Genomic DNA, 21225 nt, shown 5'->3' with positions numbered 1-21225 from the left:
AATTAAGAGCAATTTAAGACATCTCACAGAAGACCTGCATGCCTGAAGCCACAGATGAATTTTAAAGTGGCAAAAACTAGCAAAATTCATGTGTGGGAAGCTCCCGTACACAGACAGAGAAATGAATGCAGTCTAAACACACACTTAATGGAAACAATGCCCTTATAGACAAAAAGATCAAATCAAGGATGTAATTCACTCATAAAAGTTTATGGAGGTTTTCATGGAATAGCTATCCCCCAAAATCCAAGAGTCCACAGGAACATGTTCTAGTCCCACATTCTGAGAGAGGGGTAAATATATTTCCTTACCTCATGTATGTATTTGATTTACAAAGCCACCCATCATTCGGTCTCAGGCAACAGTCTAGCTACCAGTAAGCTATTTTACAGATTATTCTATTTACCCCAAGGTAAATACGAGTAATTCCACTGGAGCCTGAAAAGCTTTCAGCCCACACCAGTTTTAGGCAGTCAGAATGTGGTCCAGAGGCTGTATCTAAGTCATACCACCACTTTTACACTGTTCCAATGTATTTATGCTAAGTAATATAACTGCAATTAACAAGCAGTCTGCATGCTCCCTTTTATGACTGTTCTATGATTATTTTGAAAAATCTGTAATTGTAGCAAGGAGAAGCCCTTTAGAAGACAGTTAGGTGCCAGCTAGTTCTATAAAAAGGTCTTACAAAATGTCTCAAAATCCTGGCACATAAAATGAATGGAATTTGATTTATTTTTTTTTTTAGAACAGTTGTATTTAATTCTGACGAGGTACTACTACCCATCACTTCTAAACAGTAAGAAAACTCTTACTGACTTAACTTATAATCTACACTAAACCAGCAATGCTGACTGAGACTCACTCACGACATGTAGGAATTCAAGAAATCAATATTTTTCAGTATTAGTGTATTTCAGCTTTGCGAGGGCAAGAGAGAAAGAGTCTACCTTTTCGACAAGTGTCTGAAGTTTAACCCCAGCTGGCAACTAAGCACCACGCAGCTGCTCACTCACTCCTCCCACGGTGGGATGGGGGAGAGAATTGGAAGAGTGAACGTGAGAGAACTCGTGGGTTGAGATAAGAATAGTTTAATAATGGAAATAAAGTAAAATAGTAGTAGTAGTAATAATAATAATACACAAAGCAAGTGATGCATGATACAATTGCTCACCACCTGTCGACCAATGCCCAGCCCAGCCCTGAACAGCGATTGCCGCCCCCCAGCCAACTGCCCTCAGCTTATATGCTGCGCATGACATCGCATGGTACGGGCTACCCCTTTGGCCAGTTTGGGTCAGCTGTCCTGGCTGTGCCCCCTCCCACCTTCTTGTGCACCTGGCAGAGCGTGGGAAGCTGAAAAGTCCTAGACTAGGGTAAGCACTACTTAGCAACAATGAAAAAGTCAGTGCGTTATCAACATTATTCTCATATTAAATCCAAAACACAGCATTATGCCAGCTACTAGGAGGAAAATTAACTTTATCATCTCAGCTGAAACCAGGACACAAAACAAAGCTTATTCATTACTGAGCTCTTTCTGAAGAGGTTTGAGTCCTATGTTGTTGATATCAATGGAGTAGAAGGAGTAGGTGGCAGCTGCATTTGGTGACTGTAACTCTGAACTTGCTACAAGAGCTGAATGAGAGCTTGGTTCAGCAACAGCGAGAGGAAGATCTCCTCATGGGCATATAGTTTAAGACTGTAGGTGTCTTGGAGCTCTCTGGAGCATCACATGATGCTCTAACTTCCCCCGTGCCTGAACTGCCAGCAGTGGGTGCTCCACTATGCACCTGCCTGTCCCACAGCACTGGCAAACACAGCTGTTTGAACAGCTCTGCCCACATCTAAAGCAGCTGGAATTTTTTCTTAATTAAAAAGCTGCCTGAGAATGGGGAGAATGAGGTAGCCCTGGCTGACTGATGTGTGGACTTTTAGAAATAGGTCGATTGCTGACAACCATCAGGTAGCAGCTGTGAGGTGTTGATCTTCTCCTGGACTGTAGTTAGATGCTGCGTTCCTTCCATTTCCAGTAGACGAGAGAACAGTTTTACATCAGAGCCTCTGGGGACAGTTCGAAACCTAACTTGTGGTTACCCTATTTTGAAAAGACTACTGTTTGTAAAGACTAATGAATGCTGGGGGAAGGAGGAGAGAGGAGTATTATGTTTTCATGTTGTTTTCTATTGCTTATGGCTTTAACTTCAAATCCATGCTTTTGAAATATTTAGGCAAACCACCATTTATCATTTCATTCTCCGGTGCATTATTTTCTTCCTGTTGTCTGTGTTACCATTTTGTAACCCAAAACTACATTCAGAAACAGAGAGGGTACCTTCAGTACTACATTCAGTAGCAGGCTCAAAGTTAGGAATAATGGCTTCAGTTCCAGTATTGAAAAAATACCCCAATCTGCTTTTGACCAGCAGATTACTATTGGTGTTTGCTGAAGATTGGTATAAGATGCTGTTTAACAGTCATTCACATTTCCTCCCACTGCATGATTAGCAGCAAAGACGTTTAAGAATTATGTGAGCTGAGTTTCCACTGGAGGCTTACTGATGTGTCTGAGGAAAGAAACAGAAATAAACTGGGGATTCCATTTAGAGGAAGCTGATGTACTAGAAGTGAAATAGTGGCCCTGCTGAATCCAGTAAAGTTCTTGACCGTTGTTATACTCTGTATGCTAAGGGTACAGCTGTTGATATTCCATGCCACAAGAAGGAAAGCAGTACTCCACCAGATTTATTTGGAATTTGTTGCTACTTTGATTTAAGCATACAATAAACGTGGACTAACTGCTCAAACTGTTTTTCAACGCCTACAAGCAACTAAAACCCAACTCTACTTTCCTCACTCAAGTACAAATGCAAGATTGCCGAATGTCATGCTGAATTACCTATCTTCTGGTTTTCTCTTCAGGGTATTACGTATTCAACCTGCAACTCATCCACTCTATTGTCAAAAAAATGTAATGTGACTTTTGTTTTAAAAAATGGAATCCTGTGTTCTTTATCTCCTACTGGAAAATGGGTGTTTCCACTCATTCTTGTAGTTTACATGAGCCATGTTCAGCTCCAAAGGCTGAAACCAATCCTGTGTAACATACTTCCAAGTTTCTTCTGGACTCCTACAAGAATGAGCACACCCAGTTTGGCTTCTTGTGCTCCTAGGGCCAGGGGGAGGCAGAGGGCCTTTTCTGTACTGTTCCTGCTGGATTCAAAACACAGTACATATTTTTGCTTTTCTAATACACCAGTTACAGAACAAAGCAAACACTAGCACAGACCAAGACATCAAAACAAATACAACAAACTACTGCCAATGTACCACCTTCTAGGTTTCCTGGCTTGGCTCCTTTCCAGCTGACCCTCCATGAAAGAAATTTTACTGTGACAAAGCAGAGTCTTGTTCAGAGTTTGTGTTGCAATGTTACAAACTAAAAACTATCCAAGCTGCCGTAACACAGCTAGATACTGGGCAAAAATAACAAAAACCAGAGCAGTCTGATTTGGGTTTCAAAGGTGTTCTAGCCTTTGTTCCAATAATCAGGAGAAGCCTAGTGCCCTGTGTTGAATACTTGTATTAAGATAATGTCCAGAAGAAGAAGATAAAGTGATATCAAGGTGTTTATCTGCATTAGGAATGGTAAAAGGAAATGAAGCTTGAAATGCACAAGGGAAACTGTGGTTTGTTTCAAGATGATTTTGCACCAAATGCAAGTTAAAAAAGTTGAAAAAAGCTTAAGATGTTTCTCGGTTTACCATCCATCACAGAAGTAAAATATGATCTGTCTTTCCTGAGCATTGCTTAAGCCACTGGACTTCCACCAGGTTTTCTGGAGTAGGGAAGGAGAGATTGGCAGAAGCCACCATCACGATTCTCCTAGTTTCCAGCTGACTCCCAGTGGAGACAAGCAAGCAGATTTTCATTGCTTTCCTGATTTCCTATAGAAGCAGATGGCACAACTGCTACAAGAACGTCCTGTAATGGGAAGCGCAGTCTCGCGAGATTCTTCCTAAATCTTTTGAAATATACAGTTTACCAAAAGCTTGCAAAAGCATACGACAAACCCTCCAAAAACCAGTGTGCTCTCTGCTAGCTACAGCACAGAGTAGTGAAACTTGGGAGTCCCCCACTCTACCCCATTAGTCTCACCTTTCTCTATGTTTTCCAACAAGCACAAAGGAAGAGCACATTCTCAGAGATAAAGAACTATGAAGGAAGTGGAGGGGTTGGGAAAGGAAAGTGCTTAATAGAAATGGTTTTGCCTGTATTTTGGGTTCTTACCTATATGGCAGAACTTGTTCTCCCTTGACGGGCAGATTAGTGAGAACTAAACTTCAAACAAACCTACTTCAGGTTTTGCCAAAATAAGGTAATCGCTATTGAAACAGTCCCGAGGTAACCATTTTAGAGCAATTATGTCCGTTCTTGGGGTATCTAATTTCAGCATCAGTAGAATCATCAAAAGAAAATTCAGTAATAGTAGAATGAGTGGAGAGGTGCTTCCCTATTGAAATTCGTCCTGTTGATTAGGAACAATACAACTCACCAAGATGATCTTAAAATTTGGTGTTAGCCACATGTTTTATAATATGCTGCTTTCTCCTGACATCCAACTCATTCATGAACACACTGAGCAAAAGCAACACCAGAATAAGCTCCTGTCAGATCCCAGTCTGCCCTCTCACTTTGATAATCTGATGGCTACTGCTTAATAGAGTGTTTCTGCCAGTTCTACAACTCTACAATTCTGATTTAATCTAGATAGCATTTTCTGGAATTGTTTATGGCAGCTGCATAGCAGAACAGCACAAAAACCTTTCTAAACCTTACATTACATTCACTGCTGTTCACCTGTACACCAAGCTAGTCACACTACTGAAGGAAATTAAATCAGCTTGATATTGTTTGTCCTTGACAAATACAGACTGTTTTGTTCTGTTTTATTACTGCAGAGCAGGGAGGAGATTTCCAGGAAACTCCCTCCGCTAACTTTAAGTACTTAATTGTATCTTCTGCTGCATCTCCTCGTAAAATAGTAGACTGGATAAAAAAACTTCGCATCCTGTCCTTGTCCCACAAAAGAAAGGTAAAGTCGCACATACTTAGAAGATCAGGGCTGACAGAACAATATGATCAGAAGTTAGCTTCTGCCTTTTCGTGGCTTAGATACTCTTTTAAAAAAAGTTTTAAAACATTACTCAAATCTAATCACTTTAAAGGACAAAAAGAAATAGAACTATTCAGCAGTGCTGTGAGACAGCAAAATATCTCTTCAATCAATGCAAATTGTAACAACTTACTGATAGTTTTGTTATCTTCTTTTAGGAATATTTCTACAAACTCCATGGAATTTCTGCAAGTACTCTAATTTCTAAATTTTTTTTTAATCTATGTAAATCTTTTCTAGATTTTTAAATTAACCCTCATATCAATAGGTAAAGAATTCCTTATTTCCTATCTGTAAGATTAGTTATACTACTTCTATCTAAAATGCCAGGTAAAAAATACATTTGCAATAGGTGTTTTACTGGCTGAAAAATATGAAATCCTACCCATTAAAAGGTAAATTAAGGTGAACATATACTATCATTAGGGATACCAACTGGAGATACCATCAGTTTATTTACATATACATTTAGGGAAAACAGGTAAGGGAATTATTCTAATTTCAGATTAAGCTTTCAATCCACGCAAATATTTCCTACACATTAGAATATGTGGTGCATAAGAAATGTTGTTTGTAATCAAAAGTACTGATGTGGCTCTTACAGTTCTAGGGTGTTAACTAAACTGGAAGACAAAGCCCAGTACCAATAAAAGAAAAACAGCCAAACAAAAATCTCCCTCTCTGCTGTACACTACTCCTTTAATAATGAGAGCCAGCATCAGGCAGAGTATACAGAGGATCTATTGAAGAAATTACACTAATAATGGAGTTAATGAATGGTACACTTAGATATCTCAAGCAACCTCAGGTTCTAACTACAGTACAAAATAACACGCTGTAGAAGAGACTAAAGGCTTTTACTTGAACACACTGTTTATTACCACCCAAGTGCCCTCCCTTAACTTTAGTGAAAGCAAATTTACATCAATTAATAAAAGCCCTCTGAGTGCTCCAATTAGAAAAATATATAAGCTGATAATTACCTGTTGATATTTAATTCCACAGAGTGCTAGCATGTCTTTGCACGCATTGCTTTCACCTGTTCAGCCTGCCTGGATGGTTATGACATTAACTACTCAGTTTAATTTGATATAATCATTAAAACATTATTTTACCTGCTCACAGCAATTTTGCCCTCATTATGTGTCTTCTTCCAGGCATGAAACATTCCTTCTTCACTGATATTTTGAGTTAGCTAAAGTTAGGAAAACAGTGTTGTTTAAAGATCAGAAACATTTTTCAGAATGAACACAAGGAATAAGAAATAGAACAGGATACCTAATTTATTTGGCGAACAAAGTCCACCTGTGTTGTGCTACACTTATTTTCAGAAGACCTCAAATCTAGCAATAGGTCCACTGGAAGTCTGCAAGAGTCCTGCAAAAAGAACAAACCAATTTGAGATATAGTGCATGTGAAGACACTTTCGAAATTATCACTTTTTTTCTTTGATCTTTTACTAGAAAGTTTTAACCTGTTACAAGCATGTATCTGTTAGTTTCAGTGAGCTGAACTTGGCTTTTAACAACATGCCTCAAATGCTGTGTCCGCATTTGAACAAGACTGGGATTTTAGGTAGGGAAAAAATAACTTCTATAAAACTAAGTAGCATAGTCAGAGAAAAAAAGGCGTGCTTTGGAGGACAAGTAAAGAAAGATCTATGTGCTAGAAAAATCTCCAACTTTTAACACTACACTACACCATAACAAAGGATGTCTTCCTACAAACGTTATTTTTAAAGAATATTCTTAGCACAGTATATCTCTAACATAATACAGGTGCCTGTAAACTTTGCACTCATGAAAAGCACTGGTTCATGAGGTTTGTAGGTCCCAGAACAGAACACCTCAGACTGGAGTGCAGAGCTCAGGGAGAGAGCCCTGGGACAGCAGGAGGATTCACATAGGGGTGAATACTGCACCACAACCCCTCTGCAGCAGTGCTACAACCAACCATCTGCATGCAGCTTGGCACTCCTTCAAAGGACACTTCTCACCTGTACCCACTTGTGGCAGACTAATAGATACGAGGTCCTCATCAGTATCCTACCAGCTCTCAACCTGACCTTTGGGTGCCGATCAGAGAAGGCCTGAAGAAAGTCTGGCTGTTTTGTGTCAGAAGAGAAGGAAAAACCCCTTTGATCCGGAGTACCTAGTGCCTGACAAGCTACTATTGCATTTTCAGTTGTAGAGATTTATATTTTAATCCCAAAGTTTCAGTCAATATGACAATAGCAATCTTAGCCTTTTTGCTCCAGCCCTCTGCAAACCCTGAGCAGATTGCCTTACAACGCTCTGCAGGCTTTGCTGCCAGTTTTGTTAGTCATCGTCTTGGGCTGCGTAACCTTCTCGGTGAGAAGCTGCTGAACTGCTATCACAGGTGTGTTCCACTGCAACTAATTAAAGCAATATTGTGTTAAACACTCTATACAAACTGCTTTCAACTGTAAACATCCTGACTATATTGGATGGAGAAGTGGTTAATAAGTCACAACAGGATTTGGCTTGGGTTTTTTTGCCCCAGGTTTTAGATGTTGCATTCTAGACCTATCCCACCTACTTAAAGCTAAAATGTATTGATATTGCATTTCACTTGTTACAGGCAATAGAGTGCGTTTTAAAGTTAGCTTAGTTGCAAATCAAAGAAGAGAACTGATCCTCCAAGAAAATTTTGTGAATGACAGTATTTTGTTAGGTACTACAAGAAGATTATATAACATGCATAGTTGTCTGTCCCTAAGTATCTAAGAAAGGTTATAGATGGAGGAACCTTTTAAGAATTGCCATGGTTTAGGGTTTTTTATCATAAATTCTAACTTGTTTGAAAACCTTAAAAGTCCTTGTTTAGATATGAGATCTACTACATTGTCCTTATGGACATGTTCACGTTCGGCTGGAACAAGGGAGAGGCACTTTAACACAGTAGAGTTGTTATGGGATATTTACAAATGAACTGTAAATGCAATGCCAGAAACATAAAGGCCAGCATCATGATGCAACCTTAAAATAAATGAATCATTTATGATAAAAATATAGAGTATATCACTAATGTTTCACAATGCTATTACATGCAGAGCTTTGTGGTTTTGACAGACTTTGGATTTCTAATTGCTGGTATCAAATCTGCTTTTAGTCAAAGGGGTGTTGTATTAGCAGTAACTGTAATGAATACAATCAATGAATGTTGCAGGTCTAATATCCAGTGAAGCTTACAACACCTTATTTTCTGAACCTAGGTGCAGATCTTGCCATTGGTATTTCTGTATGATCTATTTGATTATTTACCTGTGATTCTATACGAACATGGAGGCAGATTATTAAGCATGTGTATGATTGTGCCAAGTGCGACCTGAATTTTATTGTACGTTGCACCCCTGTATTAGCAAGATGTACACCACCCAATGGTCGTACCTTGAAGGGAACATAAAGAACATTCAAGAACATTTGATGTAATCCTCACAGTCCAATTATAATAAATATCATTAATAGGTGACTATTTCAGAAAAGAGTGTCTAGGTTTGCTGAGTTGTATGGAGTAATTAGAAATTGCTTGAAAAGATCCATCAGACTTGTTCTGTTGTTCTTAATACTGGACACCTATAAAAACGTGTAAAAATTACTAAAGATGCTGCTAATCAGAAACAAATATTTTGTGAACAAGAAAGTTATGAAGTGAACTTTGTAAGTGATCTGAGACAATGATTTAACTTTTAAAAAATTAACTACAAACAACCAGGAGTTCTATTCCCTAGAAGCGATGTTGATTTATTCTCATTACTCATAGAGAGTCAGAAAGGAAAAAATACTTCAGCAGTTCTAATTCATTACAAAACCAGTAATTGTTCATCTCTCATTGCTGGAAGATGTATGCTGATCAAGGAAACCCAGTTCCTGCTATTTCATCCATCAAAAGATTATCAATGGCTGCATTTTCCCTTGAGGGAAGCAAACACATCACACACACAAAATGCACTACTAAATCTACTAAACTTTATCACTGATTAAGAGCTTTAGAAAGACTGAACAACTGTTTATCCCTAGCTATGCCAACAGTGGCCACCCCTACACCACCACCATGCCATAAAAACACCACAGAAAGCCTTTCAGGCTCATGTGAGCAGCGTGGGGGAAAATAAAAAAAGCATACGAGCCACAAAAGCCTCGGCAAGACAAAGCCATGTTTCACCCTCTGGTCCCGAAGGCACGTCCCCTGCACTGCCCCAAGCCCAGGGGCTGCCCTGGGCCAGGGCCACAGCTCCTGGCCTCCTCCTCACCCCACACAACTGCCGCCATTTCGCAGCCAGCACCGAGCCTCACACCTTGGGACGCCCCAGCAACGCCTGCCCAGAGGCAGCGTGGCCCCGCTGGGCAACCCCCTGCTTCAGTGGGGCTCTTTGCCAGCAGCCCTACGGTTGTCCCGTCCGCAGGTGCATGCACCTGGGTGGGATGGTGGAGTCTTGTTGCCGCATGGGGCTGGGGCACTGTGGTGGCCCTGAGCTTGCCTAGCCTGCCAGCAGCGCTCACCTCCCACCTGGCTTCTCCACCTCAGCTTCTTCTCTCATTGCCTCTCCTGCCACTGTGCCCTGGCCCTCGGCCACCCCTCTACCCCACCACAGCACGGGCCCTGCACGCCGCCCCACAGAGATGGCCTTCCTTCCACCATCAGGCCTTGGGGCCTGGGGCCACGTCCCCTCTGCAGGCACTGGGAGGGAAGGCAAAAGCCCTTTGGCTGTTTCACATCTGCTAGGAGAATGCCCTCCCCAGTCCTTTCCATGTTATTTCATGATAGCAGGAAATTATTTTCATTCCCCTCTCTTTCCTGTCAGCTGGGTCCAAGGCTGGTCTCTGGACTCCGTGGCAGATTTACCCTCTCCTTCTCCCCTGTACCTCTCTACCGCTTCACTCTACCTGTGTTTGTTGGCCCTGCTTCTGCCATCCTGGTCCTGGTGTGACAGCAGACTTGTTTTTCTTGGTAAATCCTGTGTGGCAGCATCAACCTTCACAGAGGGTTAAGGAGGACCCTAAATACATTTAATACTTCTCAGCATCAAATTTAGCTGCTGTAGCATAGCTGAGCGATGCATACCCACGCTGCTCATTTTTTTCTCTGATCCCATTTATCTTTTTCTTTCTCAGTAGTTAAATCCCAAGGGCCAGGTACCATGTTGGAGGCAAAGTCTGGACTTTATGACCTGCTTACCCTTTGAAGCAGCAGTGCCACTGCGAGCAGCCATCCTGCACGTCCATGCTGCCCGGACACAGGCAACTGTCTGACAGCTGCACCACAAGCCTTGGTCAAGCCACCCTGGTGACACAAAGACATCAATTTCTGACAGCTCGCTGTTCTGCTCCAGCAGCTCCCACCCCTGTGCTGCGCCCCAGCGCTCTGGCATTTGCATCCAGAGGAGAAACCGGCATCCACCTCAACCTCTGCTGCACCTACACCAGCCTCCCTCCGCATTGCCATAGGCACCTGCTGCACCCCTGCTTTTATGCACACACCTGCCTAAACACGCAGGGCCAGGGCCAGAGTGCCGCCTGTTGGGCTTCTCACCATCAGTGCTCTTGAGACCAGAGTCTAGAGCACTGAAATTAAAGATTTATTTTTTTTTTAAACTATCAGCTCCTTGTCATTAAGAGGCTTCTCCCCCATTTCCTTTTGCTGGCATGAGCTAAATGCCTACCTACTTCCAGCAGCCTGACCCTGTCCTGTGCAGTGCCTGGTACACTCTCTACCCAAAGACTTCCATGAAAAGTGGAGAAATTTTCCTGTTCAAAAATAATTGTTTTGTTATTTTAACTCCAAAATGGCTACAGTAAAAGGTCATACTATCATAATAGGATTTTTTCAGAGAAAAAGGGCAATATGAAGCAATTAATGGAAAAACATATTTAAGATTAGAACCATAAAGCTCACAAGAAACATCTTTGAGAACCTTCAAGTTAGTCAAGTGATTACTTTTTGTAAGACTATTATATTAATACACCTCCAGGAACTACTTTTGCTCTCACTGAGGATATGTTTAACAGAAGAAGTAAGAATCAGTGCAACAGTAATTAAATACTTGTATTTATTTTTCGTTAATACAGTATTTCCTTCCCCACAGATGAATAAAGCATCACTCGTAAGACATTTATTGAGCTATCAAAATATGGTACTATTGAATCTGTTGCTTCTTTTGAAAGACAATATGCTTTAGTATTATTCAGAAACATCACTGCTGCTGACAGAAAAATGAACCTTTTCTCCCCAGCCTAAATATCCATAACGGATCCAAGGCACATACCATAGTATTAATTTTATGAACGAGTTTTAAGCCAGTACTCAGAACAGAAATATACCATATCAAAAGATGTAAGAATTATTATTTGAAGAGAAAGTTTATTAATGATAAGGGCAGGTTAAGCTATTGCCAGAAGGTGAATTACTCTGCTGGTGAAGATCAGAGTTTTGATTTCTTCTGAAAGAAGCTGACAATAGCATTCATACATTCATCGGATAACCACCTCTCCTTCAGGACTTCACACTCTCTACTGTTGACTGCATGGAGCTTCTCCTTTTCCATACTTCGTAACAGTTGCTTTGACACTGCCAAGGACTGGAGGAGAAAGAGAGGAACGTTAGGAAGTTATGCTTTCTATTCCTGAATTTAATGTTTCACAAAACAGCACAATAAACACTTTGGAATTCAGAGTTGTATTAGCATTGCACTTTTCAGCTTTTAGTCAACCTTTTTGCTGGAAATAATTATTGCATTTAATTATTAAGACTGCTAATAAGGTGGAGGAGGTTCATGGGAAGCAAAACAGCAGCCCGCTAAGTGCTCATAATCAGAGTAGATGGGCATACAAAGGAAAATCTGTGCAACTGTCTGCAGTCCCAAATGCAACCTACATTATCGGCAGTTGGCACAAGTGTCTCCTCTTGTCCAATGTAACACAACACCATTGTGACTCAAGTAGTTTTGCAAAATCTGAACTAGCGAACAGGGTGTCTGAATTCAGCAAAAAGTAAAGCCACCCAGCATCACCTTGAGCACCCACAGTGCACACGGTACAATTAATACTGCAGAATCAGCGATAAGGCTCTTAAACCTAAGCTATTGCCAAAATAAAAATCTAAGAAAAGGCATCCAACGCATGCACACAGAGACTGCCAGAGGATTAATTAGATTTTAAGGCTTTTCAGCCATTGAATCTCTGTGTACAGTGCACTGTCTTAGATTCAACCAGGGTAGAAGAGAGGTACTCTGTTTCACAGCAGCAAAGGGCAAGGACAGATCTGTGCTTGAAGGAAAATATATTGAGGCTTGTTATTTCAATTAAGGATGAAGTGAAGCCAAGTAACAGGATAGGTTTGGCAGGAGGATTGGGAACACTACAGGCTTACACGGTGGAGAAAAACTTAAAATACTGACATTTTTTGGGAGGCTTGCATAAGCTTCTAATCTTGCCCAAACTTCCTTCTGAAAAGTCCTGTCGGGGAAGACTTCAGTCACAAGTCCCTGGGCACAGGCTTCTGCTGCAGTCAGCTTTTTATTGAAAAGCAAAATCTCACTTGCCTATATAAAGAAAAGTAGAAAGTGTGATTCAACCAGACAGAAGACTGGAGTAATCTGATAGGAAAGGTACAAGCATCCAAGTCACATTTATATTACTCTCTTACTTGTTAATGTCTGCCCTCTGACAAGAGCACAGAATCACAGAATAGATGAGGTTGGAAATGACCTCCAGATACTGCCTAGTTCCAAGCCCCTGCTCAAGCAGGGTCAGCTGGAACAGGCTGCCCAGGTCTGTGTCCTCTTGGGTTTCGAGTATCTCCAAGGATGAAGACACTTCTCCAAGGATGAAGGCTTCACAGCATCTCTGCAAAACGTATTCCCATGTTTCACCACCCTCATTATAAAATTATTTTTTAACATTCAGATGGAACTTCCTGTGTTTCAATTTGTACCCCTTTCGTCTTGTCCTGTCCCTGGGCACCACTGACAAGAATCCGTCTCCATCTTCTTTACACCCTCCCATCAGGTATTTATAAACATTGGTAAGATTCCCCCAAGCCTTCTCTGCTCCAGGAAACATTGTCCCAGCTCTCTCAGCCTCTTCTCATATGTAATATGTTCCAGTGCCTTAATCATCTTTGCAGCTCTTTGTTGGGCCTGCTCCAGTATGTCCATGTTTCTCTTGTAGCCGGAGCCCAGACCTGAACACAGCACTCCAGCTGTGGTCTCACCAGTGTTGAGCAGAGGGGAAGAATCACCTTCCTCAATCTGCTAGCAATGCTTCATCTAATGCAACCCAGAATACTGTTGGCCGTCTTTGCTGCAAGGGCGTGTTGCTGGCCCACGGGGAACTTGTAGTCCACCAGTACACACAGGTCCCCAAAGCTGCTTTCCAGCCAGTAAGACCCCAGCATGCACTGGTGCATGGGATTGTTTCTTCCCAGGTGCAGGACTTTGCCTTTTACTTTGCTGAAGTCCATGAGATTCTCCAATTCTCCCACCTGTCCAGGTCCCTTTGAATGTCAACACATCTGGTGTATCAACCATTCCTCTCAGTTTTGTATCATCTGCTTGAGGGTGTACTCAGTCCCATCAACTGGGCCATAATGAAGAGGTTAAATAAGTATTAGACCCAGTATCAATCCCTGGGCTACACCACTATTGATGCCTCCAGCTCCTATTGCTCACCAAGAGTCTACATGTCTTTTTGAGCAGAGCTCCACGCTTGTCACCTGAAATTACCACATCATAAATGTGTTCGTTCACTTCCTGCAGTGACTCCAAGATTTCTAGAACATGTACTGGTAGGTACTGAATAAGCTACCCTTGACACTTGGATGTTTATGAAGCACAATAGAGAACAATAGCTCTAGACATAGAGAACAATAGACAATAGACATGAAGCACTTGCTCTATTCCTTACAGATTTAAACCCTGCTAAACAGAAACACATTAACGCAGACAATAATAGCAGAAGTATTTCAAACTATCCAGATTTTTTTCTGTGGGATATCAAAAGAAGGAGAAAGGAAGTTATGCTGTTCTAAGAAAAGAAAAATTAGATTCTGTCTCCTTTTTTCTTTTTATATTTTTTAAATTACTATTATTTAGGTTCCTTATTTCTAGAGTAGACAGCAAAAATAAGAGTATGGACAGAAGGCCAATATATATTAGAACAAAATAGATAATTTAAAAGGTTTGGAAGTAAATACATAAATGGATTGCTTCACATTCACATTTGGAGGAATGGTTGAATACAAGTTTCCTACAGGGTTGGCAGAAACTACTGCAACACTTGCTCCCTTGCCTGATAAAGGCGGCCAACTAAGATATTTCTTAAGAGTGCTCTTATTTTATTTTTTTAATCCTTCTTTACATCATTCCCTCCCATTGCTGGAAAAAAGAGACAAACTTTTGCCATATAGAAATTGTCTCAAGAAGGTGGAAGAAGCCATGGGAAAGAAAACTTTTATCAGTATCACAGTATGGCTTTACAAATGGTCATTACTCTGTTGTGGTGCCTGTGCTGACATGGTCATTACATTTCTTGATCTTTGTTTCAGAAGATGCAAACAGAAGCTTTCTTTGAGGACTCTTGCTGTGACTCCACTTGCTCTTACAGTTGGAGGATCCCAACACACAAGGGTCAGACGATCCCACAGACAGTGCAAACATTCTTACCTTAGCTAAGCCCATGATTTTTGGAAACAGGTAAGAGGAACACCCTTCTGGGCTCTGTCCAAGTTGACTAAACGGGCTGTGAAATGTAGCCTGGAAGAAAGAAAGAAAGAAAGAAAGAAAAAAATCAAATCTCACTGCAGAGCACTGGACTAAAATACTAGGATTTAGTTTTTGTTTTAAAGGTTCTACTCTGACAGAGTTTACCAGAAGTACTTTTGTACTGATACCATAATAGTCTTTAAATACCATACCTCTCAATGCACCTAAGAGCTGACTTTGTGTTATTCAGCTCCCTTATCATAGCCACACCATTGATGAAGTTGCCTTATTTGAATGCAGTGCTTAGAGAAACTAATTTGCATGTGCAAAATCTTTACAGAAGAGATGTTCATATACTCTGCGCTAAAAGTTATTAAATACATAGCCCAAATAACTTAAGAGGTAAAGAGCATTTTGCATTCTGAAGGCACACTAAGTTTATTCTACTCCTGAGAAATTCAAGTAATTGTATCTTATTTCCTCAAATTTTATGTAAATTTAAGAAGAACCTGTGGCAGAAATGCGCCGTGGGATCATCCAAAACAATACCCTAATTGCAAGTTAGAACTGAACTGCAGAATTTTATGTTTTGACTACTTAAATCAACTTTAAGCAAGGAAGACAAAATGATTGCCCTTATTTTCATTTAAAAACATGAACTGAAACACAAAGAGCGCACAAGTTGCCAATGCAGCTTTCACTGTAATAGAAGGTAGTCATCTCTCACTGTACTGCAGACAGCCATACAGTAAGATCAATAGACCTCCTCAGAAGAAAATGACATATCACTGTAAGAAGAGATTAGACAACATCTGCCAAGATACAGGGTAGTGTGATCGGTCCTGCTTTAGCAAGGGGAGATGAACTATACCGGGGGCACAAACTGGTGCCCCAAAAACAGGAGCAAAATCCAGTGCAGAAGTCAATGTTAACTGACCGCCCAAAATGCTGATCTGCTGTCAGACTGGGCTGCACAGTGTCCTGTAAACGTGGTTGGTAATGATCTGCTCTGGGAACACCTGGCTGAGAATAAAACCAGAACCTGGACATAGCAAAGCTGGCCACTTCTGGAGTAGGTAATCAATGCCTAAGGCTCTCCACCCAAACTACTGGAGAATGTGAAATTTAGTAGTAATTTGGATGAGAATGACCTTACTACACAGGAGTTCACAATTCTGGGAAGGGAAGAATAGAGAACAATCACCTTTGAGAAGGCTTCCATAAACTCAAAGTTAGTAAAAAAGTTTTCATGAAGACTAACCTAAGTGAAAAGCTAAGCTAGACCCTACAGAAATCCTCAAAGAACTGTTACCAAGGGTGCAAAAGCTGTCCCATGGCAGGTAGGAAGGTACTAACAGATTGTCTCACATAAATCACGAGCTCGGCACCGACTTTAAATGCAAGTACACAGAAAGTGAAAACTATGTCAGACAGCTAAGTATGAAATGAATATAAGCATGCAGAGATTAAAAAAATAGAAATACAAGGCAAAAATAAGATGCATTTACCAATGATTACGTATACACGTAGTAAAAGGAAGTTCAAGTATGAATCTCAAAGTCTAAAGTATGAATCCTTTAAGAAAGAAGGATGTTAACAGGACAAAACATTTAACGCTTATTTGGCTCACACTTCAACTAAACCTATATTAACTTATGGCTGTAGGAGATACTATGCCGAGGGTGACGTGATTAGAATTCAAAATACTCTTAATAAAGTGCAGATGTATGAGTAAGAAGATGCTATTTAATATAGACAAGTTAAAGTTTGGCACAAATAACTTGGTATACAGTATACAATCTACAATAGGGACAACTGTTTAACTGGCAACTTTATAGGAAGGGATCCAGGTGCTACAGCAGATCACAAGTATGTAAATTAAGTAACATTGTGGGATGTCAAAACAGAAATACAGTTTGCAGAACGTGGGGAAGTAGTTCTGCTCTACTTCGCATCAGTAAGACATGAGCTGAAGTGATGTGTCCAGTTTGTACCGCTACACTTAAAGAGACACAGAACAACTGGATGGAGTTCAGAGGAATGTGACTGCAGGCCTAAGGAAGCACATGAGGAAACAACGAACGAATTGCAGCTGTTTAGCTCAAAAAAAGAAAAGACAGAGAGTGGATGTAAACCTGAGCTATATCTAAGTACACTGATGGCTAAGCACACTTACGGCTATTGTAAGGGAGGATGAAAACAGTCTGTTCTTTAAATTCTGGAACAAGAAACAATAGATTCACCCTATACCAAAAAAAAGATCAGATGGGAGGAAGACTGAGAACCCAACAATTTTTTAGTAAAAGAAGAGATCTAGGGACCAGAATAGACTGAATAAATCATGCACATTATACAAGCATATGTCAGGATTGACATGGACCCAGCTGATCCTGTTATGGGGCAAGCAGAAGGAGTTGGTCCCTTGCAGCTCAATTTTCCTAAGTGTCATAATGACAAACCCAATCCAGCAGGGACTTTGAGGAAAAATCTGACACAGTGCTGAAGCGGGAGTCAAAGTATCACCCGCCACAGACACTTCTGCAAGCAAAAGCTTGCCTAAAATTAATTAAGACCTTGGGTTACATTCTGTATCTCTTTAATAACCTTATACAAATGAACAGCCCAGAACATAAAAAAAAAAAAAAGCCATACAATGCAATTGTGTGCTATGCCTTAATATAGCTTTTGGTTATGTATTTGGCAAGTTACCTTAAAAGGATTCTTAAGTTGAATACACCAAAGCTTTTCCAAAGTTACCTCTGCACACAGATTAGATACAATGCCAGTTACTACACTTCCATTCCATAATAATCCTTTGCACCCCCTCCCATGCCTGAAAGGGGCCTTACAACCATCATTTCACACCAGCTACTCTTTACTTTACCCACTGATACAGTAAAGAGTTTCTAAACCAGAGTCAGTAACTTGATAACGGTAACTTGAGCAGGGAAATTCCATGCATGTTAATCACTGGCTGATGCACCCCCATGCTGGTAATTAATATAGACTTTCCTTGACATGATATATAAAGCCTTTACACTTGTGTGTTCTTTTCTGTCAGATTACCCCAAACCAAGTAATATTTGCTACAGAAAGAGGCTTAAAGATTGCCTTGGGATCAGCTATGTAATGTACTTACCCTGTCAGAAGCATAGACAATGTCACACAATCCAAGGATTGTTACACAGATTCCAATAGCTGGGCCATTTACCACTGCGATCAGTGGCTTAGGAAAATCAATAAAATGACCCACAAACTCTCTGGAGAGAAGGAAAACAGAATGTAAGAGACACATCCTAGTTTTTTTCATCAAATATAAACAACTTTCAAAATACATGATTAGGTACTGCAAAACCAAACCCATGAGCCAGATTCTATGTAGCATATGTTTTTCGCCCCTTCCCAAATGAATTCTGACAAAGAAAATAAGAACTATTTGAAATACTTGCATTTCCTTACCAACTAAGAATTGAACACGAACATGACAGCACAGCTTTCCTAGTTCCCGCAATCAAGTTATGGAAGTGCTGTCCTCCCCAGCTACAGTTACTGAATGCAGCTCACTAACAAGAACAGCCTTCTGCCCCGTCTATCTGTCTGCCTATATATCCATCCCAACTCCACCCATGGGATATCCATTCCCTCAGTTTCTGTTCTGCATTGAAGCCCCAGCAGGCACCAAAACTGCGATGTCACCACAACAGAGAATTCCCTAGTGCTGTTTTGCCTGGGTTTGAGAAATAGTGTTTTGTTTCATTTGACAGCTACTACTCCACCCAAGAACTGCAAAGTACTTTCTCAAAAATATAATATCTTTCAAAAGTGAACAGTGTTATAAAAAAATCCACTTCTCTGGCACCTCTGTACATCAGCTGTAATGAAGCACCGTGCTTGTGTAACAGTAACAGCATAGCAAACACAGTCTTCTCAAAAGGGCAAGATGAAAGACAATGAAGTACGTGTGAGACTATGCTTTGAGTTGAACGCCCTACAAAACATTGCAGGCTGGAATGTTTGCCAGATATCACTGAATAACATCTACGCAACAAATTCGGACTGCATGATTATCACTTTGTAGGGGCAACTGTGATTCACAGACAGCTTGCCTAAGTAAAAGCTGCAAAACTGAGCACTTTACTTGCAGCTCATCTTTAAAATATAAATATAAAACATTGATTGCTTTTCTGTGTATTTTATATTTTCCAACAATTGCAAGTGCTTGAGGAAGGAATCCAACTTACAAGCATCTCTCAGATGTAATCATCACATACAGAGATAAAAGAGAAGACAAAATCTGCTTAAATAGGGAAGAAAGAAACATGTTTGTCCCAAAAAAAAACATTTCGGCCACTGTGTCAGATGATGCCCCTGATCTCCTTGGCCTTAGAAAATAAATTGGTTTAACAGGCAGATTCAGACTCAAAAATGGAACCAAGATCTCAGAATTCCTAGGCAATTTTGAACACATTCTTTACACCTCGTCTCAATCCAAAGAAGTCTGACAGTGAAGGTATTTTGGCATGTCCTGCTCATGTAGACAGTACTGGATATAAAAAAAACCACCACAAATTTTTCATTGCAGCTTACAAACTATGCAGTCAAAATGCTATTTTTGTCATTATATCTGCATGAACTCTGGGGACTAAAAAATAAAATTATATCTTAGCATCGACTTCGAATATTCATCTCATTTATTTCAGACAATTAATACTAATTCTCCCACATGATATTTGTGTTTACACACACGGTGAGCTCTTAGACACAATCATCTCAATGGATGTATCGTAGCACAACTGGGTCCCTGCTGTCGTGTTTTCTAACAATGCCTGCAAATAATAATTTACCCATTACAGTAACTTATGCATATATGAAACCAAGATGTTCTACTTGAGTAATACTGCTCCATCGCTTGCCATCTTCTCCATTTCACTGGGCTGGATATTAGTAAAATTATTCAGATCATTTCCACTACTATAGTAGTCTCCATTTCCTGCAGAGAACACATACGAATAAATGCACCAATGCTTTCTGAGTAGGTAAGAGAAGAGAAGCTTCCATTTATTACATTTACAAAAGCATTTAATTCTAAGTGTCTAACATTATTAAGTAATTAGATGAATTGTCTTAAAGAATACACACTCCTTTAAAGGAGTTTAAAGGAGTTTAAAAATAAGTTTTGACTGACAATTCACTGAAAAACAATGAGTAAAAAGCCAAAAAGTATTAAATTTGAAGGATTTGAGGGGAAGAAAAAAGTTCTCTTTTTTCCATAACAGTGTCAGATGGAAAAAAAAAAATTTCTTTCTCTCCATATTTGCTCAGTTTCTTTTTTCTGTCAGTTCACAATCATTCACACAGTAAGATGGGAGAAACATTTTTTTTAAAACAGGAAAACGGAAATGTAAGTTTATCCACCTCCCTTCACCCCCCTTCAAACTGATGAAGGAAAAGTAGAGAGAATAACCTATTTCATATGTGGTAGAAGGTTCACATTTTTTAATGACCAATTAAGGAAGAGGGATAGCATTTTAAGGATAAGACTGACAGCACTGCACTGAAACCACTGTATTCTTCAATAAGAAGCAGATAACCTGTTAGTGAATGTATAAGTCAGTTTGAGGCACCATCAAAAAAGCAGAGTATCCAAAAGCTAGACTGCATGATTTAATTGTGTAAATCATCCTGTGTTCCATGAGGACATTCACAGGATGGGACCTTCACTGGTTAGTTCATCGATTACTTTAGGCTGCAGTGCTCTTACAGCGTGAAATGGAACAGAAAGGTTTGTGCAGGGGTGTTTGCAACTTACTCCTAGCAATACATGTGTTAAGACACGTGTGAACTACCCTTCTCTTTCTGTAAGGTTGTTGTGCGAAGTCATTGCTACTGAAAGGAAATTCGGCACCCTGGGAATACAAGGTGTTGGTAAAGAAGACAGTGGAGAAGAATACACATGCAATTACTGCAATAGTAATGAGTAAACAGGCTTAAGCCCAAATTCACCTTGTGCCCACGCTACTTAGCTGCCAGCCAAAGCTCAAGCTTTGGCTAGTTTCCTAAATGCACACCTATTTGCAACAAGGATGGGCCAGACAGGCAGTGCCCGCCCTCAGCCACTGTGTCATTCAGTCAGCATCAGAGGCAGGTCCTCTAGGGAATCCAAATGGCATGTTCCCAGAGCAGCTAGACTGTACAGGGAGCATGAGTTTGGGCTGCCCTTTTGCATTGTCGCTGCAGTCATCCAGCTGCACACATCTGATAACTAGGATGTATACAGCTGGGCCAGACTGCAGCTTGACTGGCCAATCCTTTCCCACGGCAGCCACAG

At 40.5% G+C, this 21225-nt stretch overlaps 1 protein-coding gene across 4 annotated transcripts in view; it reads right to left on the bottom strand.

The window, feature by feature from the left end:
- Positions 1 to 11232: 11232 nt before the first annotated feature.
- Positions 11233 to 21225, bottom strand: part of ECI2 (enoyl-CoA delta isomerase 2) — a 33604-nt gene continuing 23611 nt past the window's right edge. For all 4 annotated transcript variants that reach the window (XM_075084122.1, XM_075084121.1, XM_075084123.1 and 1 more), the window contains 5 exons: positions 19785 to 19887; positions 18037 to 18157; positions 14859 to 14948; positions 12594 to 12737; positions 11233 to 11774 (listed from right to left, as the gene is read on the bottom strand). In XM_075084122.1, coding sequence (XP_074940223.1) covers positions 11619 to 11774; positions 12594 to 12737; positions 14859 to 14948; positions 18037 to 18157; positions 19785 to 19887 — 614 coding nt within the window. In that variant the 3' untranslated portion in view covers positions 11233 to 11618. The remainder of the gene's footprint in view (positions 11775 to 12593; positions 12738 to 14858; positions 14949 to 18036; positions 18158 to 19784; positions 19888 to 21225) is intronic.

Source organism: Phalacrocorax aristotelis, chromosome 2, assembly GCF_949628215.1.
Source record: "Phalacrocorax aristotelis chromosome 2, bGulAri2.1, whole genome shotgun sequence".
Taxonomy (NCBI): Eukaryota; Metazoa; Chordata; class Aves; order Suliformes; family Phalacrocoracidae; genus Phalacrocorax; species Phalacrocorax aristotelis.
The sequence above is the reverse complement of the archived record's forward strand: the minus strand, read 5'-3'. Positions and strand labels throughout refer to the sequence as shown.